The 24086-nt window shown below is 49.1% G+C and overlaps 1 protein-coding gene and 2 pseudogenes across 3 annotated transcripts in view; 2 read left to right on the forward strand and 1 right to left on the reverse strand.

The window, feature by feature from the left end:
- Positions 1 to 3562: 3562 nt before the first annotated feature.
- On the forward strand, positions 3563 to 4886 carry LOC109275585 (tubulin alpha-1C chain-like; annotated as a pseudogene).
- Positions 4887 to 4971: 85 nt separating this feature from the next.
- On the reverse strand, positions 4972 to 7846 carry LOC109275641 (heterogeneous nuclear ribonucleoprotein A1-like; annotated as a pseudogene).
- Positions 7847 to 7898: 52 nt separating this feature from the next.
- The window catches only part of TNFRSF11A (TNF receptor superfamily member 11a), a 54346-nt gene continuing 38158 nt past the window's right edge, over positions 7899 to 24086 (forward strand). Inside the window, exon 1 of one of the 3 annotated variants that reach the window (XM_053902799.1) lies at positions 7899 to 8069. In XM_053902799.1, coding sequence (XP_053758774.1) covers positions 7995 to 8069 — 75 coding nt within the window. In that variant the 5' untranslated portion in view covers positions 7899 to 7994. Of the gene's footprint in view, positions 8070 to 10255; positions 10275 to 24086 lie in introns of those variants that run through there. The other 2 variants (XM_053902801.1, XM_053902800.1) reach the window with 2 other exon arrangements.

The raw sequence follows: 24086 nt of genomic DNA on the forward strand, positions 1-24086 counted from the left end.
GGCTCTATGTATGTCTTCATTTTTTGACAATTAGCCAAGCTGTATTCTTTATGTATGTTCTACTTCAATAAAAGTACTCTTAAAAAGAAACCGTTCTGTGTCAATCTAGGTGGCAGCATCAGTTGTCTTTTATGGCCAGTTTGAACCTGACCGATTCGAAAGTAGAACTTTGCCATCAGCAGGTAGGATGATACCTGTCCGTGTGTTCATATGTAAGGGACACAGAGCTACTTTCTCCATCATCTCATTAGGGCTGAGAAGAAGGGAAGTAGGGGACACATAAATTATCTCCGTTTCCACTTGAAACCGTTTTATCTGTGACAAAATATCCAAAAAGTAGCGATAACTACTAGTTTAATGGTTCAGAAATTCATTTATTTTGAATACCAAATCGGTAGCACTGAAAAAATTCTTGTCCCCCAAAGCAAGCAAGATAGGTTTCCATGGACACAGTTCAAAATTTGTCACAAATTTTCATATTATGTTTGGGTATCATTACCGGATAGTATTGCACCCTAATTTATCTCTGAACGGACACTGATCTATCAATGCCTTACTTCTGTTTAAAAAGTGTTGTATAGGCAAGATAAGAAGAAGAACAGAACAGAACAGCGTAGGTAATAAAAACGTTTGTATTTATTAGTAGGTTTTCACTGAAAGAAAGATTTGTGAAGTCCTGTGTTTACTTCATAGCTTTGCTTTTTTTATGTATTCTCTTTACGTGACCACAGTCACAGTAACTATTTTTACATCACCATGTCAAAAAATAAACATTTCATTAACAAGATTATGCCTGTTTTCTGCTGCCTAAATAAAGATTACGGTGTTATATTAAGATTAAAATATTACATTAGGATGTAATGTAAGACTTAAAAGCCCTCCTCTAGAAACAAAAATGAGAGCTATACTTTTATGTTACCTTTTTTAATCTGAAAATTAAACAGTTCATGCAGAAGTGGGAAACAGTGGGGATTTCCAGGGTGAGATGCACACTATCCATATAAAAAAGCCTATGATTCCTGTATCTGCACAATATACTTGGTTTTTCCTTAGTATAAGTAAGCACAATTCATTTTCAGCTCATTAGTTTTTAAAAATCAGAAACATTTAACTTTACTAAATATTAAAATATCTATTGTTTAAAATGCATTTTTACATTTATTACAGATAACCAAAATTTAGTTATACATGTGGGATTTCTTAAATCGTCAAGAACATTTAAAAGAGTTTCTGTAAATGTTGAGCAACCTCTTTAGCTATAATTGTGCATCCTTCACCTAAGAGAAAAATAGTATTGGAAATAATTTCCACGTTCCTCCTAAGAATGCTATAGGAAAGAGGACATCCTCAGGCCCATTGTGATGGATTTTGTTGTTAACAAATGGCATTCTACATTAATATTTATAAAATATTTGAATTATGTGAGTGGTAGTTCTGTAAATATAGAAACAGTCCTCAAAAAGTAATTTATAGTGTTTTTTTTTAATTAAGCTTTTTTTCCCCCTAGTTGATTTAATGTGTTAACATGGGCATTCTATTGTTCAAAGTGCTTCCAAAACCAGCACACTCACCTCTGGGGCTTTCCAAGCAGAAGTTTAAGTCCTTTCATCTTTTTTGAGAAAAGAAGGGGCTAACGTTGGACATGTGCCAGGAGCAAGCTGGTATTTCTCATGAAGTGCCACACTGAAAGCACCCTCTCCCACATGTCCGCTCCTTGAGGCCAAAACCAGCCCTCATCTGCCTTTCACACCACTACTTTTTCTAGAAAGCCTGTCTCCACATTCCAGACAATAGGCCACATACCTAAATAAAGCTGTCACCTTTCCCTTCTGCAACTCACTTGATATTAAAAATCTGGTGCTTAGTGAGGCAGGAGAACACTCCAGAGCCAGGACAGCCAAGGTTTGAATCCCAACTCTGCCCCTATTGGCAAGTGACCCTACGGCAAGTTATTAACCACTCTGTGCCTCAGTTTCCTAATCTGTAAAATGGGACTAATCAAGGCTGTTGCAGGAATTAAATGAATTTGCATGGTTAAGGATGCTATTGGTGTTTGCTATCATTATTGTCTTTCTAGAAACTCCTTTTGCATATATCAATAAAATCACGTTTATGATTGTTTACAAACATGGGATGATATTACTCTGTAACTTGCTTCTTTTACTTAGAGGGCAGTAGACGTCTTTCCAAAAACCACTTGATTTTCTTAAACAACTGCATTATAGTCTATACTATGGTAAACTCAATTTTTTTTTTTTTTTTTTTTTTGCCATTTCTCCATGAAACTCACATTTTTCTCTTTGTGGTTTTACAAAAATGCTAAGGTAAATAAACATCCTTGCATGTCTCTCTTTATGTATGGATGGATTAGATTCTCAGACACGGAATTGACTTGTCAAACGATATTCACATTTTTAATTGTTTGTTTGTTTGTTTAATCAACACCACCCGAGAGCTTTCCAAAAGCACAAAGCAAGCAGGCAGGCTGCACAGTAGGGAGCTACGGAGCAAAACAAGTAGGAGGACTACATGTAGCTGCACAAAGCCGGGAGGGGGAAATGGAAGTATGCTCTTTGACCTCAAGTGGCAGAATTGTAGCTGAAGGTAGACTGCGGTTAAGTTACAGGTGCATATTGTAAACCCAGAGCTAAAAAAAAATAAAACCAGGACGCATATAAAATAAGCTAACAGTGGAGAGAAATGGCACCCTAAAAAATAATCCAAAAGAAGATGGGAAAAGAGGAACAAAGAAGGAACAAACAAAACAAATACCAAGACAGTAGACTCACATGTCACCATATCTATAATCACATTAAATGCGAGTGGTCTGAAAACTCCAAAGGATAGAGGCTGTCAAATGGATTAAATGAAAAGGCAAGAGCGAATCATACGCTGTCACTTTAAATAGATCTAAACCTAAAGGGAAGGTCCAGGCCCCAGAGACGGCGGACAGCGGGAGGTCTGCGCCCGGGAGGCTCTGGCCACGCTTCCTTTACCGGGTGCCTTTCCTCGCCTGGGCTCTGCCGGCCTGACGCGCCCCCGAAACCCACTGAGGACGGGACGGGGCCGATGCTTCTCCTTTCTCCTTCCCATAGCCCTCTCAGTCCTCTTCCCCGCCCCACTGGCCCGTCTGTGGCCCCAGGACATTTCCTCCCCTTCCCTGATCTGGCTCCTACAGAGAAGTCTGCTTTGAACCTTTGAACCCACCAGGCAGCGTCACGCCCCCTCTGGCCGGGACGACCAACCTCGCAGGGCCTGTGTTGCAGCGAGGGGGCGGCAGGAGGGGGGGAGCAGGGGGCCTCGAGGCGGGGTCGCGGGGGCTGGGACACCGTCCAAGATCCGCCCCCTGCCGCGCTGTTGCGGAGAGTGAGGGAGGGAGGGTGCGGTAGGTTGGGTCCTCCGGGCTGGCCTTCCTCTCACCGCTTCTCCCCCCACCCCGCGAATTCTTGTCTGTCGGTGGGGGATCCTTGTCACCGTCCCCTCGCCTTCTCCAGCCCTGCAGAGCCCTGTAAGTCTCAGGCATCTCCATCCATGTTGGCCAGGCTGGTGTCCAAATGGGCAATGACTGCTGGTAGCTCTATTGCCTGGAACAGACTTCCAGCCTGATGACCCGGATGCCAAGTGACACGACCACTGGGGGAGGAGAGGACTCCTTCAACACCTTCACTGAGACAGGTGAAGTTTGCACAGGCACCTGCCTCTAGCTCTTCTACCCAGAGCAGCTGATCAAGGGGCAAGAAAGATGCCACCAATAACTATGGTCGTGGGCACTATACCATTGGCAAGAGCATTGCCCTCCTTGGTCAGTGGACCGAAAGTAGCCCCCCTGAAAGTAGCACAGGTTTTCAGGGCGTCTTGGTTTTCCAGTTTTGTGGGGGTACTTGTTCTGGGTTCCCCTCCCTGCTGATGGAACCTGTCACTTATGGCAAGAAATCCAAGCTGGAGTTCTCCATTTACCAGGCCCCCAGGTTTCCACAGCTGTAGCTGAGCCCTTCAACTCCGTCCTCACGACCCACACCATCCTGGAACACTGTGATTGTGCCTTCATGGTAGATAATGAGGCCATCTATGACATCAACATTGAACACCCAACCTACACTCCCCTTAACCACCGGATTAGCGCAGTCGTGTCCTCCATTGCTGCTTACTCAGATTTAATGCAGCCCTGAACGTTCATCCGACAGAATGCCAGACCAGCCTGGTGCCCTAATCCCACATGAACTTCTCTCTGGCCGCACGTTCCCCCATTATCTCTACTGAGAAAGCCTACCACGAACAGCTTCCTGTAGCACAGATCACCGAGGCACGCCCTGAGCGAGCCAACCAGATGGCGAAATGGGCCGCTTGCCGTGGTAAACACGTGGCTTGATGCCTGCTGTACCGGAGGGATTTTTCTGTGGCCCACGAGGACGTGGCTGCCCTCGAGAAGGATCACGAGGAGGTTGGAGTGGAGAGTGCCGAGGGAGATGATGAGGGTGGGGAGCATTCACCGCTCTGGTGCAATTTGACATCCTGTCGCCTGGGGCTCCTATTTCCATTGTTCTGCGGAGCTGTGCATAGTGGGCCTAACTCGTCAACAAAAGCGAAGTTTCTTTTTTATTGTTATTATCAAGAGGATATTAAGTCATTTGTTGATGACACATGATAATGGATGACACACAAGCTTTCATCCCACCTATAATTTTATCTGATACCATAATTCAGTTTAGATATTGCATCGGATGTGCCAGCGATCTAGCCCAATAAACTCCATGACTTTGCTCGGGTGACCCTTTTAATGGTGAGCTCCAGGGCACAACACATTAACTGTCGGTTCAACGACACCAAGGTTTGTGGAGACAATGGCTTCTGTGCCCAAGCAGTTTGCCAGTAAATTTCAAACGGAACCTGGTAGCTCCCTGAAGGAATTCCAACACACATTGCCGAGGTAGTTGACCAAGATGGCTTCAGAGTAGACTCACTTTACACAGCACAGTTTTATAAAGACACATTTATTCAGCATCATGATCAGACTATTACATTTAGCAGTCAATAGCATGGATGCAAAAAACAAAACCAAAAACTACATGAAAACCCTTTCTTGGAATGCTTTACACTTCCCACAGAACAGAAACTAAAATAACACGTCATACAATTAGTCACAAAAAAACACAGTCCTCGAGTTTTTGGACCATACGCATGAGTCTTGTCTAAAACACGGCCTCTTTGTAGCAGCTAGGCCCTGCCACCACTGTGCTTGGCTGAGTTCACCTTGTAACCTTCCCCGTCACATCTCTGGCTCTCCTTTCCTGCTAAGCTTTGTTTCCTGACAGTGATTAAAGCCTTCTGCCACCACCATCACTACTGCTGCTGCTGGAACCGCCATAGCCACCTTGGTTTTGTGGTTTGGCAAAACGCTGGCCTCCACCACCACAGGGGCCAGACTTCTGCCTCCAAAATTCCCTCCTTTCATGGGACCAATATGTGAAGGCTGTTGTCATTGCCGAAACCATTATAGCCTCCGCCACCTCCAAAGTTTCTTCCTTCGTTATCAAATCCAGGGTGGCCATCCGCACTGCCACCATATCCACAACCATCTCAATGGCTACCAAAGCCACCTCACCCACTGAAGTTTCCTCCACAACCGAAGTTGTCATTCCCACCAAAACCACTGCCGAAGTTTCCAGAACCACTTAGACCTCTTTGGCTGGATGAAGCACTAGCCATCTCCTGCTGAGATAGGGCTCTCCTTACTTCACAGCTGAGGTAGTTTGGAATGACAATCTTGTCTGCGGAGTCACGGTCATCAAATGTTACAAGAGCAAAGCGTCTCCTCTAGCCCCCGCCTCAGTCAGTCATGATTGCAATCACTTCCATTTTCCCATACTGTTCGAGATAATCTCTTTGATAATGGCTCCTTTAAGGCCACCGACAACAATCTTTTTCACAGTTAAGTGGGTACCAGGTCTTGGAGAATCTTGAAACAGCCCTGTTTGGTTCTACAACTCTTCCATCCACCTTGGGCGGCCCTGCATTCATGGCTGTGTCCACCTCTTCCCCAGGGGCATCTGTGACAAACCCAAAGCCTCTGGAGTGCATGGTGTTTTCTCCCCTCATTGCCACACAGTCTGGGAGTGTTCCCCGTTGCTCAGAATGGCTCCTCAGACTCTCATGGGTTGTTGCAAAGCACAAACCTCCGACGAAGAGCTTCCGCAGCTGTTCAGGCTCTTTGGGACCCTCTGACTTCGACGTGCAGCAGTGGGAGGGGAGACTTTTAAGATACTTGCCAGTGTCCATAGACAGAAAGGCTGATGTCTCTATTTTAAAGGTAAAAACAAGAAAAAAGATAGAATGAGATGTCCCATGTAAATGCTATTCATAAGAAAGGTGAAGTCGCTATATAACTAACGCCAAAGTAGACTTCAGAACCCAAAGTTTTTTTGTTTTTTTTTTTTTTATTTATTTTTGGGACAGAGAGAGACAGAGCATGAACGGGGGAGGGGCAGAGAGAGAGGGAGACACAGAATCGGAAACAGGCTCCAGGCTCCGAGCCATCAGCCCAGAGCCTGATGCGGGGCTCGAACTCACGGACCGCGAGATCGTGACCTGGCTAAAGTCGGACGCTCAACCGACTTCGCCACCCAGGCGCCCCAAGAACCCAAAGTTTTATCATGGATCAAGGAGGCCCTACCATAATGATGAAAAGTCAATTCATCAAGAAGACATAATAATCTGAAATGTTTATGCTTCTAATCTAAGCGTCAAAAAATTGGCGGGCGGGGGGGGGGGGGGGTGAGACCTGAAAGGCAAAAATAAACAAACTCACAGTTTTCGTTGCAAATTTCCAGTTTCCTCAGAACAACTAGGCAGAAAATGACATGATATTTCAAACGATTTGACCTAATTGACCTTTAAAACCCACTTCGCCCAACAACCGTAGAAGATCCTATGGAATATTCACTAGGATACACCATGCACTGGGCCGAAAGTAAGGCAAGCAGATACAGTTCTAGCACTCAAGAAATTCAACCTTCTGTTGACATCAGGCAAGTATGTTCACTCAAAAAGTTATCCATACAAAGGAGCAGGTGTATGCGTGCGTCCAGCATCGACCTAGAACGGGAGGGAAGATACACTCCTAAGCAAGGAATAGCAAGCGACAAGAACAACAGGTGCAGCGCGCCCGACAGCTGGCGGGTTCTACAGCAGCAAAAGGACTCATCAAGGCTAGTGCCTGGATGGGGTGGGGGGTGTGGGTGGGGGGCGGAGACAGGATGGTGTCTCTCACCCCAGAGAAGGGTACTAGAGGAGAGGCAAGAGGAAGTGGCTGCTGGCCAGAAAACTTTGAGGGAGGATTGTATGAAGCGTGCTGGATGGCATACTGTGGTGACCTTTGCATTGTACTCCACGAAATCCCCAGCGAAGATCCTCTTCTGGTTAATTCCCGGTGGTGGGGTATCCACCCTTGCTTGGGAGGCCCCGCCTGTTAGGGCCGAGCGCGTGGGATCCAGGCGGGCGTGGGCCCGCGGGCTAGGCCGCCGCCGCCCCGTCCCCTCCCCTGGAAGCCGGCCGGGGATGTCTGGGTGCAGACCGGTCCGTGCCCGCGAACGTGAAAGACACAGCAGGTCGGGTCGCAGGCAAACCTGTCCGCGTGCAACCTGCAGAGCCCAGGGTTAGAAGCTCCGGGCTAAGTCTCGCGCCCGCGGCTGCAGAAGTTGCGCGAGGAGGGGCGGCGAACCTCCCTCCCGCCCCGCCGTCGCCTTCGCAGTCCTCACCTCGCTGTGCCTCCGGTGTGCCCGCTCGCCCAATAGAAGGCGCGCGCCCCGCGCTCGGGCACCACCTGGCGGGCGCCGCCGGCCCGGCGGGAGGGGGCGCAGCGCGGGCGGGCGGGGACAGGTGGCGGGGCGGGGCGGGGCGGGGCGCGGCGGCGGGGCGGGCCGGCCCGAGGTCCCAGACAGCCGCGCAGCCCGGGCCGCAGAGGCCGCAGAGCGCGGCGCCCGCCCGCCCACCGCGCCATGGCCCCGCGCGCCCGGCGGCGCCGCCCGCTGCCCGCGCTGCTCACGATCTGCGCGCTGCTCGGCCGTCTGCAGGTAAGCGAGCCGCCCGGCCGCTCCCGCTCCCCGCGCACCCCGTTCCCGCGCGCGACGCCCCCTCGGGAGCCCGGGGAGGGACCCGGACGCGCGGGCTGCGAGACGTCCTGGGACCGGGACAGAGAGAAGCGGGAGACGGCGGAAAGGCGAGGCGCTTCCGCGGGTGGGACGGCGGAGGGAGGGGAAGGGCGAGTGCAGAGATCTTGGGGCGCAGAACGCGGACTTGCGGGACCCCACCACCCGCGCGCGGGCTCCCAGAAGTCCACGTAGGGGCAGCCTTTGAGGTCAGTGATTGTCCAGGCGTTTCCGGAGCGCCAAGTTGGCGCGCAGGGTAGCTTCTGTGCAGACGCGGCCCCTGTCCCCCTGCGAACGGAGTGGGCGAGGGGAGAACTCAGAGCCGCACGCATGCCCACGCCGGGTACCCGCTCCTGAATGCGAGTTCGCCTCCCAGGCCACTTTGAGTCCCTCGGGACGCTAGGCCATCCCCTCTGCCTGGCTTCGCACCCTCTCCCCACCTCGGTTTTCTTGGTCATCCGAAGACCGGTGCTCGTCGCCTCACGGGGACGTCTAGAGCGCGCGGTGAAAGCGAATTTGGCAGTTTCTGCAGAAAAGCCGACATAAGATTTCCTTTTTATGCTCCCTTGCTTTTTACGTCTCGTGCTCCCCTCCGACTCTCCCCGCTGACAGCTTAAGGGCCACCAGGTCGGGTTCTGGCTCCGAATGACCGGAGAATCACTTGTCCTCCGAAGCACTTTGATGACGTTAGGACAGAATACTGTTTGCATTTGGAGGAACCGAGGCACACGGGGTGCCGCAAGCCTGCCGGGGAGCCCCAGGCTGAGGCCAGTTGCGCAGGAGTTGGGATGGCGGTGGTCATCCTCTCTGGTGCCCGCCCTCCTGGGGCTCCCCAGCCCGGGATGCACCTGGGGCTCCCCACGGGGGCCTTGGGCCCTTGCCTTGGGACGGCCTCCCGGCTTCAGCGTGAAGAGTGCGCCGTGCCGGGTCCTCGCCGCCTGGTTTGGTCAGAGATTTCTTCCCCACCCCACCCGGGACGGTTGCGGATAAAGCTGGTTACTGATTTTCTGGCCTCCTGGTGGAGAGCTATCTGGTGCGGCAAACCCAGCACCACAAATTCTGTAAAAACCTTGTGTACTTGGAAATGCCTCGATGGGGAGGGTAAATGGCAGTGGTTTTCTTGGTTTGGGCAGTTTCAGATTTCCCTTCTCTGTTACAGTTGGCCGAGGCTGTTCTGTTAACCTGGGTCTGCAGAATGGCCCAGAACCCTGCGAAGACAGGCCAGGCCGCTGGTAGAGCCGGGTTTCGGGGCCAGAGAAGGTGGGGCGGGGGAGCCAGCCTAGGGGGAAGGCCTTGACAAAAATAACAGGAGTGTGCCGTAGGCTGGAGCAGACGACGCTCGTGAAGGTTCCTTCCGTGTCATTCCGACGGGTATGGGTCTCAGAATAGTTGAGGGAAAAGAAGGCGGAAAAACCTAATGGAATTTTTTCATTTTAAGCAGTCAGGCGTTGCTTAATGAAGTGCTCAACAGGTTGGACAGGGTGCTACCTTACTTGAACTAAAGGACCAGGGCTCCAGTGAACAGTTAGCCGCCTGAGAAAAACCTGTGCAGTTTCAAAAAAGCATCTCACGGGGCGCCTGGGTGGCTCAGTTGGTTAAGCATCTGATATTGGCCTCGATCATGATCTCCCGGTTCCTGAGTTCGAGCCCCGAGTCCGGCTCTGTGCTGACAGCTCAGAGCCTGGAGCCTGTTTCTGATTCTGTGTGTCTCTCTCTCTGCCCCTCCCCTGCTCACACTCTGTCTCTGTCTCTGTCTCTGTCTCTCTCTCTCTCCCCTAAAACTAAATAAACATTTAAAAATTAAAAAAGCATCTCACACTACTATTGCAAAATCTGTATACGTACGTATATTCGTAAAACGCAGTAGGTTCCAATATGAACAGCAAATGCTGTCAAAACAAAATTATTTTTCAGAGATAGCTTTCGACAGGTGCTATTTCCCCTCCCTTTCCCTTTTGGCCACTTGAATCCTGTGCAGTTTTTAATCACGTCTAAACAGGAAACAAATGACACTGAGACAGTCGTAATCAAATGAGAGAGGTCTGTGCCAGTGTCGCCAGTGGAGATCCATGAACTCTGACAGCCGAAGGTAGCTGCCGTGCTGCTGTGTCCTCCCCAGGCGAGAATGTGGTATGTTCACTTGTGGTGTGTGGTATTTTGTGTAATGACTGCTTCTTTGGCCAACCTATTCTATTCGTTCAAAGCCAGGAATTGTACTGGCGATCCGTTGAGGTTGGTTATCACATCCTGGGCGAGGCTTGAAGAACTCCTTAGTGAGAGGCAAGGGGTATTGGCTTTGTGAAATCGCTGGCAAAACCAGCTTCTAGGGAGTGCTTTTTGTACAAGTATTTATTTTCATTTACATTATGCTAAACAGATTTATTTATTTAAAAAAAAATTTTTAACATTTATTTATTTTTGAGACAGAGAGAGACAGAGCATGAACAGGAGAGGGGCAGAGAGAGAGGGAGACACAGAATCTGAAACAGGCTCCAGGCTCTGAACTGTCAGCACAGAGCCTGACGCAGGGCTCGAACTCACAGACCGTGAGATCATGACCTGAGCCGAAGTCGGGCGCTTAACCAACTGAGCCACCCAGGGGCCCCTGCTAAACAGCTTTAAAGGTACCTGGAAGGCTGACAGTTTTGCCCTTTAAAACATTTCTGTGATTATCTCTCTGTCTGCCTATATTTATGAGGGAATTTGTTTTCAGACATAAGAAGAGTATTTGCCCACAGATAAAATCCTTTTGTGTTTTTATGTTGATAGTTCCACTGTTTATTCCAAGTAAGGAAATACAGAAACTCCCTGTTTTGGGTGCCTGGGTGGCTCAGTCGGTTTAAGCGTCTAACTTCCGCTCAGGTCCTGATCTCGCTGTTCGTGGGTTCAAGCCCTGCACGGGGCTCTGTGCTGACAGCTCAGAGCCTGGAGCCTGCTTCGGATTCTGTGTCTCCCTCTGTCTCTGCCCCTCCCCCACTTGTGCTTGGTCTCTTTCTCTCTCTCTCTCTCTCTCTCTCTCTCTCAAAAATAAACATTTAAAAAAATTTTAAAGAGAAACTCTGTTTTCAGGTAATTGATTAGACACAACCATGTCTCCAGTTCTCTAAGGGCAGGTTCACTCATATTCCGGCCAACAAACATTTACGGTCTACAACACTGTGCTAGTGGGAAGCGGGACGAAGACAACTGTGTCACAGGCCACAGTCTAGTGGCCTAGACGAGTGAACTAGACGGGTGAACGTGTAATAATAATAAAGCAGCACGTAATGACAGAAGTGCAGAGGGGGGCGGAGGGAAGAACTGAACAGGTAGAACTCGAGCAATCAGGGTGGGCTTTGGAGGAAGGGGTTTCTGCCATGGTCCTTGCAGCATGGGTAGGAAACGAAGGGTCAGATTCCAAGAGGCAGCTGGGGAAGGAGAACTTTCTAGTCGAGAGAATGGCATGGCTGATTCAGGCCTAAAGGAATCTTAGGGAAAAACAAACAAACAAACAAAACGTACCACCTTTTTTTTTTTTTTTTTTAATGACTTTACAGATGGTACAAAGCACTTAATTCAGGAAAGCCAACAACAGACAGGACGTTAAACATTTATTATAGTTTTTGAGATAACTCTTGTATGGCTCCTGGTGAGGTGGTAAGGTAGACTGATCAGAAGCAGATAAGCCACAGGGCCCTGGGAAAGCCTGTGGGGAGACCCCACGGAGGAAATCCCCTCGAGTGGAGCTCTGTGTTGTAGGATATACACCTGCCCGTCTGTCTTCCTGGCCCCCTCCCATCCTGGAGGCAGGCCTCAGCTCTATTGCAATACTTTGTTTGGAGAAGCACACACTTGTGGATCCGTGGTGTTTAGTTCATTTTGTTGATAGCAAGGGTTTCAGATGTCTCCCCTGCTGTTTCCTTCCCGCTGTTTCCCCCAAAGTGACACATTTGTAATATAAACACATTCTCTGGGTTGATAAGGAAATATGAGCTTGCTTTTTCAGTTATCTACCAGCAATTCTTACACCAGGAAAACTGAAACAATAAAGGTGTATCTTTGAAGGTCAATAAATCAGTGTTTTATGAGGCCATGGAAAGGGGACTTCCAAACCCAGGCCTCCTTTGCGGAGAGGGTTGTGTGTAAGAAGGCGCCGTGTGAACTTTATCTGTCATGTCAGTGTTAAAATTTCCCTCACTCTATTTTCCTATTTTTGAAGTACATGGGAAAAAAATATCAGTGTTTTTTCCCCACACGACGTGTGCAACGGATGAGGAATTTTGTCTAGGCCGTTCTTGTTTTGGTTTGTTTTTGGCTTGGTGTGTTTTTTGTTTTTGTTTCGCTGAGATGGGTCTGCACCCCGGTCATCAGCTTTACAGGTGATTCGCCCACAAGGGCACCTACCGTCCCGGCCAGGTGGCCGCCCTGTGTCCCTGCAGCATCCTGAGCCCCACCCACAAGGGGAGCACCCCCGCCTGAGCACACAGCAGCCTGGCCTCACCTGCGAGCACCCCGAGCTGGCCTGGGTAGCATTCTGCCCGGCAGGTGATTTTCCTTCCCAGCACTCCTCCTGGTTGGTCGGAAGTCATCCACTTTCTCTTTGTGTTTCCCTCTGCTTGCAGGGACTGGGCTTCCTATAGGATCCCCTGCTAGACACTCATTTCATCCTTTCTGCCCCAAAACCCTGAGCCCAAAGAAACCCAGACTGAGACGCTCGGCTTCAGCAAAGCAGAAGGCCTGGTCCATCTGAAGTTAGTGAGCTTTTGAGGTTGAGCCCCGAGTGGGCGGTGAGTGAGATTACACACAGCCCCATGTCTCTGTCCTCATTCTGAGAGACGCTGTCAGCCTGTTTCCTGCCAGAGAGACCGACGTGCCCAAGCGCCCCTGGCAGGCTTCCCCTCCGTCTCCGAAGTCAAGGGCTGGCACCCCCGTCCGCAGTTTGAAGCACATTCTTTGTGGATGTGTGCTGATGACTTGATGCCTGTATTTGTTTTGTGGGCCCCTCCTCTTCCAGCCTTTGATGTCTGTGGGCTCCCACATTCAGGACAGGGAACTCACTAGTGAGCAAGAAAACAACCTATACTCATTTATTTCGACAAAGTGAGCCCGTGCTTACCGCGTGTGGGACACCCCGCAGTAGGCTGAGGGGACAGAGACACCCCCCCCCCCCCACAGCCCCTGTCGTCGGGAGGCACACTGACGTTTAGGATACCGTACAGGAGGAGACCGGTTTCCTGGGAGCATTTTCCACGTGTGGTGGGCGCCCAGGACGAGGAGTGCTTTAACCTGCTTGAAAGAGTCTCTCCTTCCTTTCCTCCCAGTTTGTCCAAAGCCCAGAAGGAGGGACAAGAGGGCAGCGTCTGGGCTGGGGACCCACGGGTGGCTGGGGCCAGGAGGCATGACTGCAGTGTTTTCAGGGAACTCGTAAAAGGATGGCATTCCTGGATTTCCAAGGGCACGTGGGGAGAGGGGGCAGCACCAACACTCAGGGGCCTTGAGGCCTGCAAAATACTTCAGATGCTATCTTGCTGTATTGTGGGCTGGGAGGGTCATGATCAGATGTGTGCCTTATGGGGAAGGGTGTGTGTTGGGTGGGGGGGGGGGGGGGCAGTAAGGAGGCCACTGCCCTGGTTTCGGGAAGAGCTAGCAAAGGCTTGAATCAGGTCGGTGTAGTGGTGAGAAAAAGGAGAAGCCAAGTGCAGGAGTGATTTCAGAGCCAGCAGAGTTGTGCTAGGTGCCCACAATACAGGGGCAAAGGATGTGGTCGGACCTATTACTTAAAAAAACCAAAACCAAAACAAAACAAAACCCAAGGTGATAGATGTCAGAATAGAATAGCTGACCATTTGGATGGTGTTTCTCACGGCTTATGAAGGAAACCTCTGTCTCAGGTTCAACTAAAGGATTTTTTTCCCCCCTAAACAAGCAATAAAAGAGGGTGAATTTTAGGCTATTGAATCCCAACTGCTCTGGATTATTTTATCGTGAGGAGGAGCCAAAGTTCTTCACACCCCATACAGGTAAACAAGCCAAGAGTGCCCAAGGCACCAGGATCCACAGGAAATCTGTGTGCTCTGGAATTTAGAACCATATCCTGTCCTAAAGGTGTCTTTGAACCAGAAGTTCAGGATGTAGGCAAATCTAAAACTCAGGACTAAACAGAGATAAGCAGCCAGGGATCCCAGAGGGTCCATCATTAAAGCAGGTGCGACCTGACCCGCGGTCTTCCCGCACTGGCCTCAAATATGTCACCTGCCCCCAGACAGAAGCAGTGTTTACCTTGGACCTATGGCTTAGCAAACACTTCTCGCTTGCACAAAACACAGTTTCCTGGTGGCTTGCTAGTGCCTAAGAGGAATGTTTCCCTTTCTCTCTGCTCAGCTCCCTCCTGCCCACCCCCCAAAATCTAGCAGAGCAGGTGACGCAGAGGCCCGTCTGGCACAAGCAGAGTCCAAAAGCTGCCAGGTTTCCAAGTGGAAGGAAGAACCGACGGCAAAAACTAGCCTTCCAGTTTATCAGAGTAATAATAACTTATTACATTTCCTGTGCGCTGTTGAGACTGCAAGAGCCACTTCCTCCAGCTACCAGAAATTTGAAGACTTTCCATTAAAAATGAGGAAGAAAAACCCTCTAACTTTTCGTGAATGCGATGGTTAAACCTGGCAAGTGGGGAGAGAGGACTGCGGTATTGCATAAATCCCAGGAAACACCACAGTGTTTGCACGTGTGGGTTCTCATGACATCCCCAAATGGAAAAACGCACCGCTTCCCTAAGGTACTGATTTAAAAAAAAAAAAAAAAAAAAAGTTACTCTTTGTCACGTGTATCCTTACAAAAGCAAAAGTGTATCCTTAAGTAGCACAGACAGCTGCCAGACCCATATCCAGCTAAAAGAAATCTGTAAAGAGCCCTTCCCTCCTGTCAACTTTGTACCCAAGATACAAAGGCAGGATCCGTATGAAATTTTTTATGGTCATGGAGAACCTCTTCCATTGGAAAGCATAGTAGAGATTCACGTCTGCCTCTGCTACCCCAGTTAATAATTCCCAATATCAGGAACTTCCCTGTAGCAGACCTAAATCTAATATGTCACAATTTGACCCCGTTTCCTCAAATTTGTTCTTTCATAGGGGTAAAGATCAGTTGGTCAGTGTTCTTTATTTTAATGTTTCCATTGTTGAAGATTGTTACCCGCAACTTCCCTCTGCCCAGAGTTATTCATGCTGGTTCCTTTAACCTCTCTGTCAGCCTTTTTTCCTTTCAATTCAGTGGATCCTGATTTTGTACTTACTGGCAAAAACCACAAACGAACAAGAGGCCAGAAGACCCCGTCAGCCTTCTGCCACGCTGCCTGTGACCAGGAAGGCTCCCCGTCTAGTAAGGAAGATAAGACAGTCTGGCACCCCTTGGAGCCACGAGGGTCTAAAGGTCTACCAAAGAGGAAGGGCGAGATGTCCAGGGGCACAGGGCGGGGCGGAGGGAGCCGAGTGGAGAGCCGAGCAGGTGCTGCACGACCTGGTCCTGGAAAGGCAGAGATGACTCCGAGGGCAGACAGCAGGGGAAGGGGCAGCGGTGGGGACACGCAGAGCATACCTGGAAAAACTGAATCCAGTCCTGACGTCTGGAGTCCAGGGCTGGCCGGAGACACCAGGAAAGGATAAGACCACCTTGAGGGGGAGAGGGGGTGTGTGCTTTGGTTAGTCACGAAGGGCTGTGTGAATAAACGTCAGGAGCTGGGACTCTGCCCTGTGGAGAGCGTGGCCCCTGGACCCAGCATCTGCACTACCTGGGAACTTCATTAGAAATGCACATCCTCAGGCCCTACCCGGTGTGTGTCTACGGAGTCGGAAATTCTGGAGGCAGGGCCCAGCAATCCAGTTTAACAACTTCCCCAGGGCATTCCGATGGCAGCGTAAGGTTGAGAACCGCTGTTAACAGACCAGGGGATCCAGTAAAAAGGTTTGGAGCTCGGCTCTAAATTCATAGTTTGTGACTGAGTACGTTAAAAACACCTGCCATTTGTTGAATCCCTCCTGTGAGCTGGGGATGGGATGCCTCTTGTGAGGCAGGTGCTGGGTGCTTTACATAGATTATCTCTCTTGCTTTTTTTTTTTTTATGTTTATTTATTTATTTTTGAGAGAGTGAGAGAGAGCAGGGGAGGGACAGAGAGAGAAAGAGAGGATAGAATCCCAAATAGACTCCACGCTCAGCCAAGAGCCCGACGCGGGGATCGAGCCTCCGAACCGTGAGATCATGACCTGAGCCGAAATCAAGAGTGGACGCTTCACCGACTGAGCCAACCCAAGCGCCCTTAGATTATCTCTAATCCTCAGTCCACTTTGGCCAGGACGGTGGGGAAAATGAGGCCCAAGTGGCACAGTTCATTAGTGTTGGTGCTGGAGCTCCTCCTAAGAGTCCTCTCCAAGGGCATGGCCTTACCCCCTCCGGGGGGGAGGTGCTCGTACAGTCTGCATGGCAGGGTGGGGACCAGAGCAAGGCGGTTTAGGAGTGGGGGCGGGGGGTAGGGACAGAAGCAAGCTTTTTAGTGTATCAGAGATCCTGTAACCAGTCTGCAGTTGTGATCAAGGGTGTACGCTCGTGTGGGCTTTCTCTTACTGTTATTATGCAAAAAGAAAAATGCTGTGACTTTAAGGCCAGTAAAGTTTAAACAGGCACCCGGATCACATAGCACAGGGTCTGTGGGCCAGTGATCCCTGACTCAGGAGGAGAAGAAATGTGATGTATTGAATCACCTCTGTCATTTCCTGAGGCAAAGGCATCTCTGCCTCCTCTGTGCTCCCCCAGCAGAAATAAGCTGTGCGATAGCCCTGCTCCTGCACCTGCTAGGACACCCCACGGTCCTGTGTGTGTCCCCCACCCCCCACCTCCCTGCCACCTGCTCGGCTCTATCCTGGTTGGGGTGGGGGTGGAGACAAGATGGGCTAAAGGTAGGTTAAATGTAGTTCTGTTATATTTTTTCAAAAATTTTTAATGTCTATTTATTTTTGAGAGAGACAGTGTGAGGGAGGGAGGGAGAGAGAGAGAGGGAGACACAGAATCGGAAGCAGGCCCCAGGCTCCGAGCTGTTAGCATGGAGCCCAATGCGGGGCTCGAACTCACAGACCGTGAGATCATGACCTGAGCTGAAGTCGGCCACTTAACCGACTGAACCACCCGGGCGCCCCAGTTCTGTTATATTCTTAAAGGCTCTGCATGTCTTAGTATTACTATGATTACAGTGAATTTGGGGACTCCTCTCTTGCCCCAAATTTGGATGTGTCTGCCATGGCACAAGTCTAAATCCTTCCTATTCCCAACAATTGTTTTTCAATGCCTTACAACTCACTGCACTAAGTAGTGGGAGAAAAGTTCCAAAAAGAAAGAGGGTCAGAACGCACATAGCCTCTGGTCATTGTCAGGGCTTGAGATTTCCCCTGGAGTGAGAGAGGGAGCCTCCAGTGGGGTTTGGGTGGGTAATAACACATATTACTAATGCACAATAGCAAGAAACCTAGAAACAGACCCCAAGCCTGTGACAATGGAGCGTAAGACACAGGAGCAATTAAATTCAGTGGGAACACAACCGGAATCGGTCTTAAACGTTAACCCATTCATTTCTAATAGTTACAAGGTTTAGAAACATCTTTAATGAAGTCATAAAAAATTGCCCCCTTCCGATGAGCTCAGGTTTTCTATGGCCCACTTGGGGTCCCTGTGATCAGGCCGTTAAGGTCATACTTATGGGTAAGACTACAAATGAGCAAACAATCAGAATGGACAACTGATCGGTTGTCGCCTGAACTGTGCAGAGCAGTCCTCGCGGGCCTGGGAATGCAGAGGTGATGAGGTCCAGCTGCTCTGCCTGGGGAGCAAATCTCCAGTGACCTCACGGAGGGCTCTTCCGGGATGAGAGGCACTCTGTTCCCGGGCGTTGGTGACGGGCAGGAGGCAGGAGCAGCTGTATGTGTGCGGGTTGGGCAGATCTGTGTTCTGTCCCTATTAGAAAAGAGAATTTGAGGGGTACCTGGGTGGTTCAGCTCGTTAAACGTCCGACTTCGGCTCAGGTCATGACCTCATGGTTCGTGGGTTCAAGCCCCACATTGGGCTCTGTGCTGACCGCTCAGACCCCAGAGCCTGCTTTGGATTCTGTGCGTCCCTTTTTCTCTGCCCCTCCCCTGCTCCCTCTCTCAAAAATAAATAAACATTTAAAACAAATTTTTTTAAAAAAGAAAAGAGTTTGAGCCTGAGTTTTTGGGTTTTTGTTGGTTGTGTGTGTGTGTGTGAGAGAGAGAGAGAGAGAGTCAGTGGGAGGCGGGGCACGAGTGAGTTCGGGGCAGAGAGAGAGAGAAGCTGGGCTCACCCAAAGTAGGGCTCTTGTTTTACGCAAGGCAGGACTCCCGCTCAGCCGATGTGGGACTCAAACTCGTAAACCATGAGATCATAACCTAAGCTGAAGCCCGACACTTAATGGACTGAGCCACCCAGGCGCCCTGGAGAAGAGATTTCTAATCTCATTTGCAAACCCCCCCCCCCCATTATCTCTAATTTTTGCCAAATTGGTGGAACCCTTCCAAGCCCATGCTTGGGAGTTCAAATTTGATCCAGAACTAGTAGAAAACGGTATCTTCTGTAAAGGGAAGTTATGAGATCACAGTGGTCCTTCAGGTAAAGTATTCATCGATTTAACAAGAATTTGAGCATTTGCTACACGCCTAGCGCTGGTCCAGCCTGCTCACCACTAACCGTCCAGCGGGCTACTGCATAGACCTTGAGGATGCAGGACGTTAAGGAAAGTAAAGCCTCTCGCATGATACCTGGCACACACTAGGTGTTTTATAATGGCCAATTCTTCCTTCACTCCCGTTCAGGATAAATGGCATCTGTATCCAGCAATGGGAGAAGTGGTTCTCAACATCCATTATACAGACAGAAGGATCGTGCGCTGCTCGGGGAAGTGACAGTGTTCTGGCTCTGGGTCTGTAACGTAATCTCTGACCTCTGACCTCGCTACCCCAAGACCAGCGATCACCTGGAAGCCTGTTAGAAATGCAGACTCTTGGGGCCTGCCCCAGACCTACTGAATCAGAAGCTGCGTTTTCATAAGACCTCCAGGTGATTCTGTGCACATTCGAGAAGCAGCGGACCTCACTCCGAGGGCCAGGGGCAGTTTCTCTGGCCACTGTGGGGGCTAGTGACCTTATAAGCTTGGTGCATTCCCAGAGTGAAGGCAGGGCCCAGAAGGAGCCTTGGCCTCCAGCAGACCTGCAAATGCTCTTGGATTTGCCTTTTAGTGCAGGAAAGAAGAAAAAGTAGTTCTCATCTCATATGAATACAAGTTAAAAAAAAAAAAAAAGATTCAGGAAGGGCAAAAGGAAGGGAGGGAGGAAGGGAAGAAAGGAAAGAAAGAGAAAAGGAAAGGAAAAGAAACAAAAAGAAAAGGAAAGAAGGAAGGAAAGACCTTAACTGGGAGAATAAAGGAGCATTCACTGGGGCCTGTTGGGTGATACCATAAGGAGTCAAAGCCATCCTAATTACTGTGTTTAGGAAACAAACCGTCCTGGCACTTTCCTTTCAAGTAGCCCACAGCTGCAAACTTGTCTCCCTCTTTATCTGTCTGGAAGACAAAGACACTTGCAATTAAGGTTTTGAAATGTAAGGTTATTTCTTCATTTTCCCCAGGGCCACATGTTTTCTTTTCAAGGAGCAGAGATAATGAATGTATTGTGAGGAAAGTAAGAAAGAGGGTGGAGCAAAAATCAATGCACCTTTGATAGGCCGCTTCTGAGTAAGTGCGGCCCGGTTTTCCTTAAGGAGCACACCTGGAGCCAAGGTGGTCAGGGGAAGGTGCTGCGGGGTCCACACAAAGCAACTGCCAAGATCGCGCATCAGGTCAGTTCAAGGCTTGCTAAGTCAAAATGGCGTCAAGAGAGAAGTTACTTTTATTTATTTATTTTTGAGAGAGAGAGAGAGAGAGAGAGAGAGAGAGAGAGAGAGAGGGAGAATCCCAAGCAGACTCCTCGCTGTCAGTGCAGAGCCTGCTTCGGGGCTCAAACTCAGGACCCTTGAGGTCATGACCTGAACCGAAATCAAGAGTTGGACGCTTAGCTGACTGTGCCACCCAGGCGCCCGAGTCTATGTTTTTAAGGTGTTTTTTAATCAAACCTGACCTAAGTCAGATTTCTTTTCTGCGCGTAATATCTATTCCTAAAAAAATCTTATGGCAAATGTTTAAGATTGTAAATTTGATGTTATTTTATAATTTAAAATTTAAAAAAAAATCTTTTAACTCTTATGGCAGATGATGGGGCGCCTGGGTGGCTCAGTTGGTTGAGCATCCGACTCTTGGTTTCTGCTCAGGTCATGATCTCACAGTTCGTGGGTTCGAGCCCCACTTCGGGCTCTGCACTGACAGCTCTGAGTCTGGAGCCTCCTTGGGATTCTCTCTCTCTGCCCCTCCCCTGCTTGCTTGCTCTCAAAATAAATAAACTTAAAAAAATAAAAAATATCTAAACAGGGGCGCCTGGTGGCCCAGTGGGTTAAGTGTCCGACTTAAGCTCGGGTCATGATCTCATTGTTTATGGGTTCGAGCCCCACGTCGGGTTCTGACCACTCAGAGCCTGGAGTCTGCTTCCGATTTTGTGTCTCCCTCTCTCTCTTTCTCTCTCTCTACCCCTCCCCGGCTCGCTTGCTTTCTCTCAAATATAAACATTAAAAAAATTTTTTTTAATAAAATAAGTAAAATAAAACTATGGCAGATGTTGTAAGGCCTGCCTAGTAATGAAAATAGCATGAGGTGCTTATTATTTAACCTTTGATGGTGTTACGTCAACGTCCCAGGTGAACCTAAAGTCAGCACCACACAGTCTGGGCGCTGCAGGGATGTACTAACTCACGATCCGGATGATTCTGGAATCACTTCCTGTGCTATCCTCCCTCACTGCATTAGTCACATGGACCTTCCTGCTCTTCCTGATCAAGCCTTGCACACTCTCGGGCTTTTGCAAATGCTCCTTGCTCCTTACGTCCACCTGGGAATACTCCTCCTCCTGATACTTGCTGTGAACTTGGCTTGTTCCTTCACTTTATCCAGGTCTCCACTGAATGTCGTCTTACCAGAGGGTCCCCTTCTGAGCCCGTTATAGCTTACCCTGTTTTATTTCTTCCGTCACACCCATTACAACCAGATTTCACTTTATGTTGATTTATTGTCTCGTGTGAACTATAAGCAAGGACGCACTCTTTCTCCCCAGGACCTCCCTGCTCCCTCTTCTCTCTCCCTCCACTTGTCCAAGCACCTGCCTTCTTGTCACCCTGCTCTGTCTCTGCCCCTCACCTCTCCCTGCACGGCTCTGTGCACCTCCCTCTGTGATTGCTTCCCAGTCCAAGAGCTGGGCCCACGTTCTCGCTCTTTCCCTGCCAGTGAGGGCCATATCCAGGAGCTTAATGGGACTTGGCTCTTTCCAACACATGCACCAGTTCCTGAACCGCTGTGTGGGTCTCTGTTACAGTCGTCTTTCCTCTCTGTCTGTGCCTGTATCCAGTGCTAAACGCTTTGAGAGGCCAGGGATGGGCTAATTTCTTTAGTCTGGCACCAGGCCAACCCCTTGCCCAAGTACGTGAGGGCTCAGTACAGACAGCTTTGAAAGTGTGATGATAGAGCTTTTAAAGAGATAGATGCTGCCTGTCATTAAACCCTAGACTGGAGCAGAATGTGTCTGCTGGTCATGAGCTTGATGAACGACAGGCAAAGGAGGGAGCGGCCTTAGTTTTTATTTGCACAGTGAGTAAATGAATCACAACCCCTTTATGGAAGGTAGTCTGCACGTGGGGAGGGGGTTGATTTCATATTTGTGATTTTCCGTGAGCCGGTAGGAGTTGACCAGCTGTGATGAATGCCCTTCGAGTTGGCGTTTTCCCTCCTCTTTGTCACTGGAAGCATATTCATAAAATGCATTTTAGAATGCCCCAGACCCTTCAGCAGCAGGTCAGTTAGCAGAGTATTTGTGACCATCGTGACTTCCTTCACAATCTCTGAAACAAACTAGACACATTTTTTTCATAATAATCAGAGACTACTTGAGCCTCGTTTACAGCAGGTGTTTTTTTTCTTTTTTTTAAAATGTTTTAAAGTTTATTTGTGGAGGAATAGGTTCTACTTACATAAGTGGGTTCAAAAAAGCTTAGGGTGGAAAGCCGCCACCGTGGGGCAATAGCACCCAAGGTGAGCTAGCCAGGTAGTGTAATGGGATCACGAGTAACTCGTTTTATCACCTGCAGAAAATTACTTAACATCTGACGCCAATCTATCGCACTTTGATCACGAACTCCACTTGCCCCCAGACCCTTTGCTTCTTCCACGCACAAGTTAATGATTCTTGTCTGATTGTTTTCTCCACGTTCACGTGTGTAAGATCTTGTTTTCTTCACGTTCACCACGTGGGTAATGTCTTGTGAGCTCGATAAATACGGAGACGAAAGCATTGTCTGGGGTTCTGGTCTCCTCCTGGACATTAGTCTTTTGTATTCAATTCTGCGTCCACTCTCTTGCCGGACATGAACCCAAGCTCGTAGTCTGTGACCTTTATTTATTTATTTATTTTGAGAAAGAGAGAGTATATGCAAGCGGGGGAGGGGCAGAGAGAGAAGGAGAGAGAGAAATCATTTATTGAGGGCGGAGGGAGAGAATTGATTGATTGATTGCAGAGAGAGAAGGAAAGAGAGAATCTGCGCTCTTAGCACAGAACCTGCTGCGGGGCTCAAACCCACGAACCTAGACGTAGTGACCTGAGCCGAGATCAAAAGTCAGATGCTTAGCCGACTGAGCCACCCAGGCACTGTAACAGATCTTTTTTTCTTCAAGAGCTGTAAGATATACATCTGTGAAATGAATTATATTTTATTTTTTTAAGCTTGTTTATTTTGAGAGCAAGAGCAGGGAGGGGCAGGGGCAGAGAGAGAATCCCAGGCAGTTTCTGTGCTGTCAGTGCAGAACCCAATGTAGGGCTCAAACCCACGAACCATGAGATCACGACCGGAGCCGAAACCAAGAGTCGGACGCTTAACCAACTGAGCCACCCAGGTGCCCCAGTGGATTATATTTTAAACACTCAGGGTGTTTTCTGTTTAAACCCTCTGATTCTCTGAATCTACTTGCATTAGGACTTGGGCCACATACCTGGCTGATTTAACGGTGTCTCCAAGTCCTTGGTGTGTGCCATAGCTCGGGGTCTCCCCAGCGAGGGGAGTATGCTAGGTGATCTCTTGGGTGCATCGGGGATTCTCCAAAAGCTGCCCCTTTGTTCTCTGTGTCCTTTTACAACATGCGATCTTTATAGGTGCCTGTGTCATGTTCTGAAGTATGAAATGTGAAGCTTTGGTTTGAACAAAAGAAAAAGGAGTCTATTACTCTGCACACCTGTAGGCTTGAATTTCTATCAGGTTTATTTACAATGAAAATGTCTAGAAGGGCATTTGGTCAGAACTCAGTTACGTCCTAGTTAACAACAGTCACTGGCAGATACGATCTAGCAGCCGCTTTATCAGCAGACGCCCTGAGTAAACTGTCTCTGCCCTCACCCAAGAGTGGCTTATGTCACGGACTGAACCCCCAGACAGAAAACCACTGAAATGACTCTGACCGTTTGTCACGATTTCAATCCCATGAGAAAAGCACTTCTTTATGTGAAATCACACATGCTTTAAAAAAAAAATAAACCTCTTTGATGAAAAACACTCCTCCCCCCACCCCGCCCCCAATCCCCAGAGCTAGGTTGGCCCCTAGCTGGCCAGAGCTAGGTTACAAGTGAACAGGGAAGGTGCACTCAGGGAAACTGTCAGGACCCCAGAACTTTACTGCAGGTCCCCACTCTTTCTTTGCCATCCTTTTTCCCCTTTCCAGTGACAGTGTTTCCTTTACCCCCTCGGGGAGCGATCTGATGTAAGTAATGTACACTCACTAATCC

This window comes from Panthera pardus, unplaced genomic scaffold, assembly GCF_024362965.1.
Source record: "Panthera pardus isolate Hobbes unplaced genomic scaffold, ASM2436296v1 HiC_scaffold_15, whole genome shotgun sequence".
NCBI classification, from domain to species: Eukaryota; Metazoa; Chordata; class Mammalia; order Carnivora; family Felidae; genus Panthera; species Panthera pardus.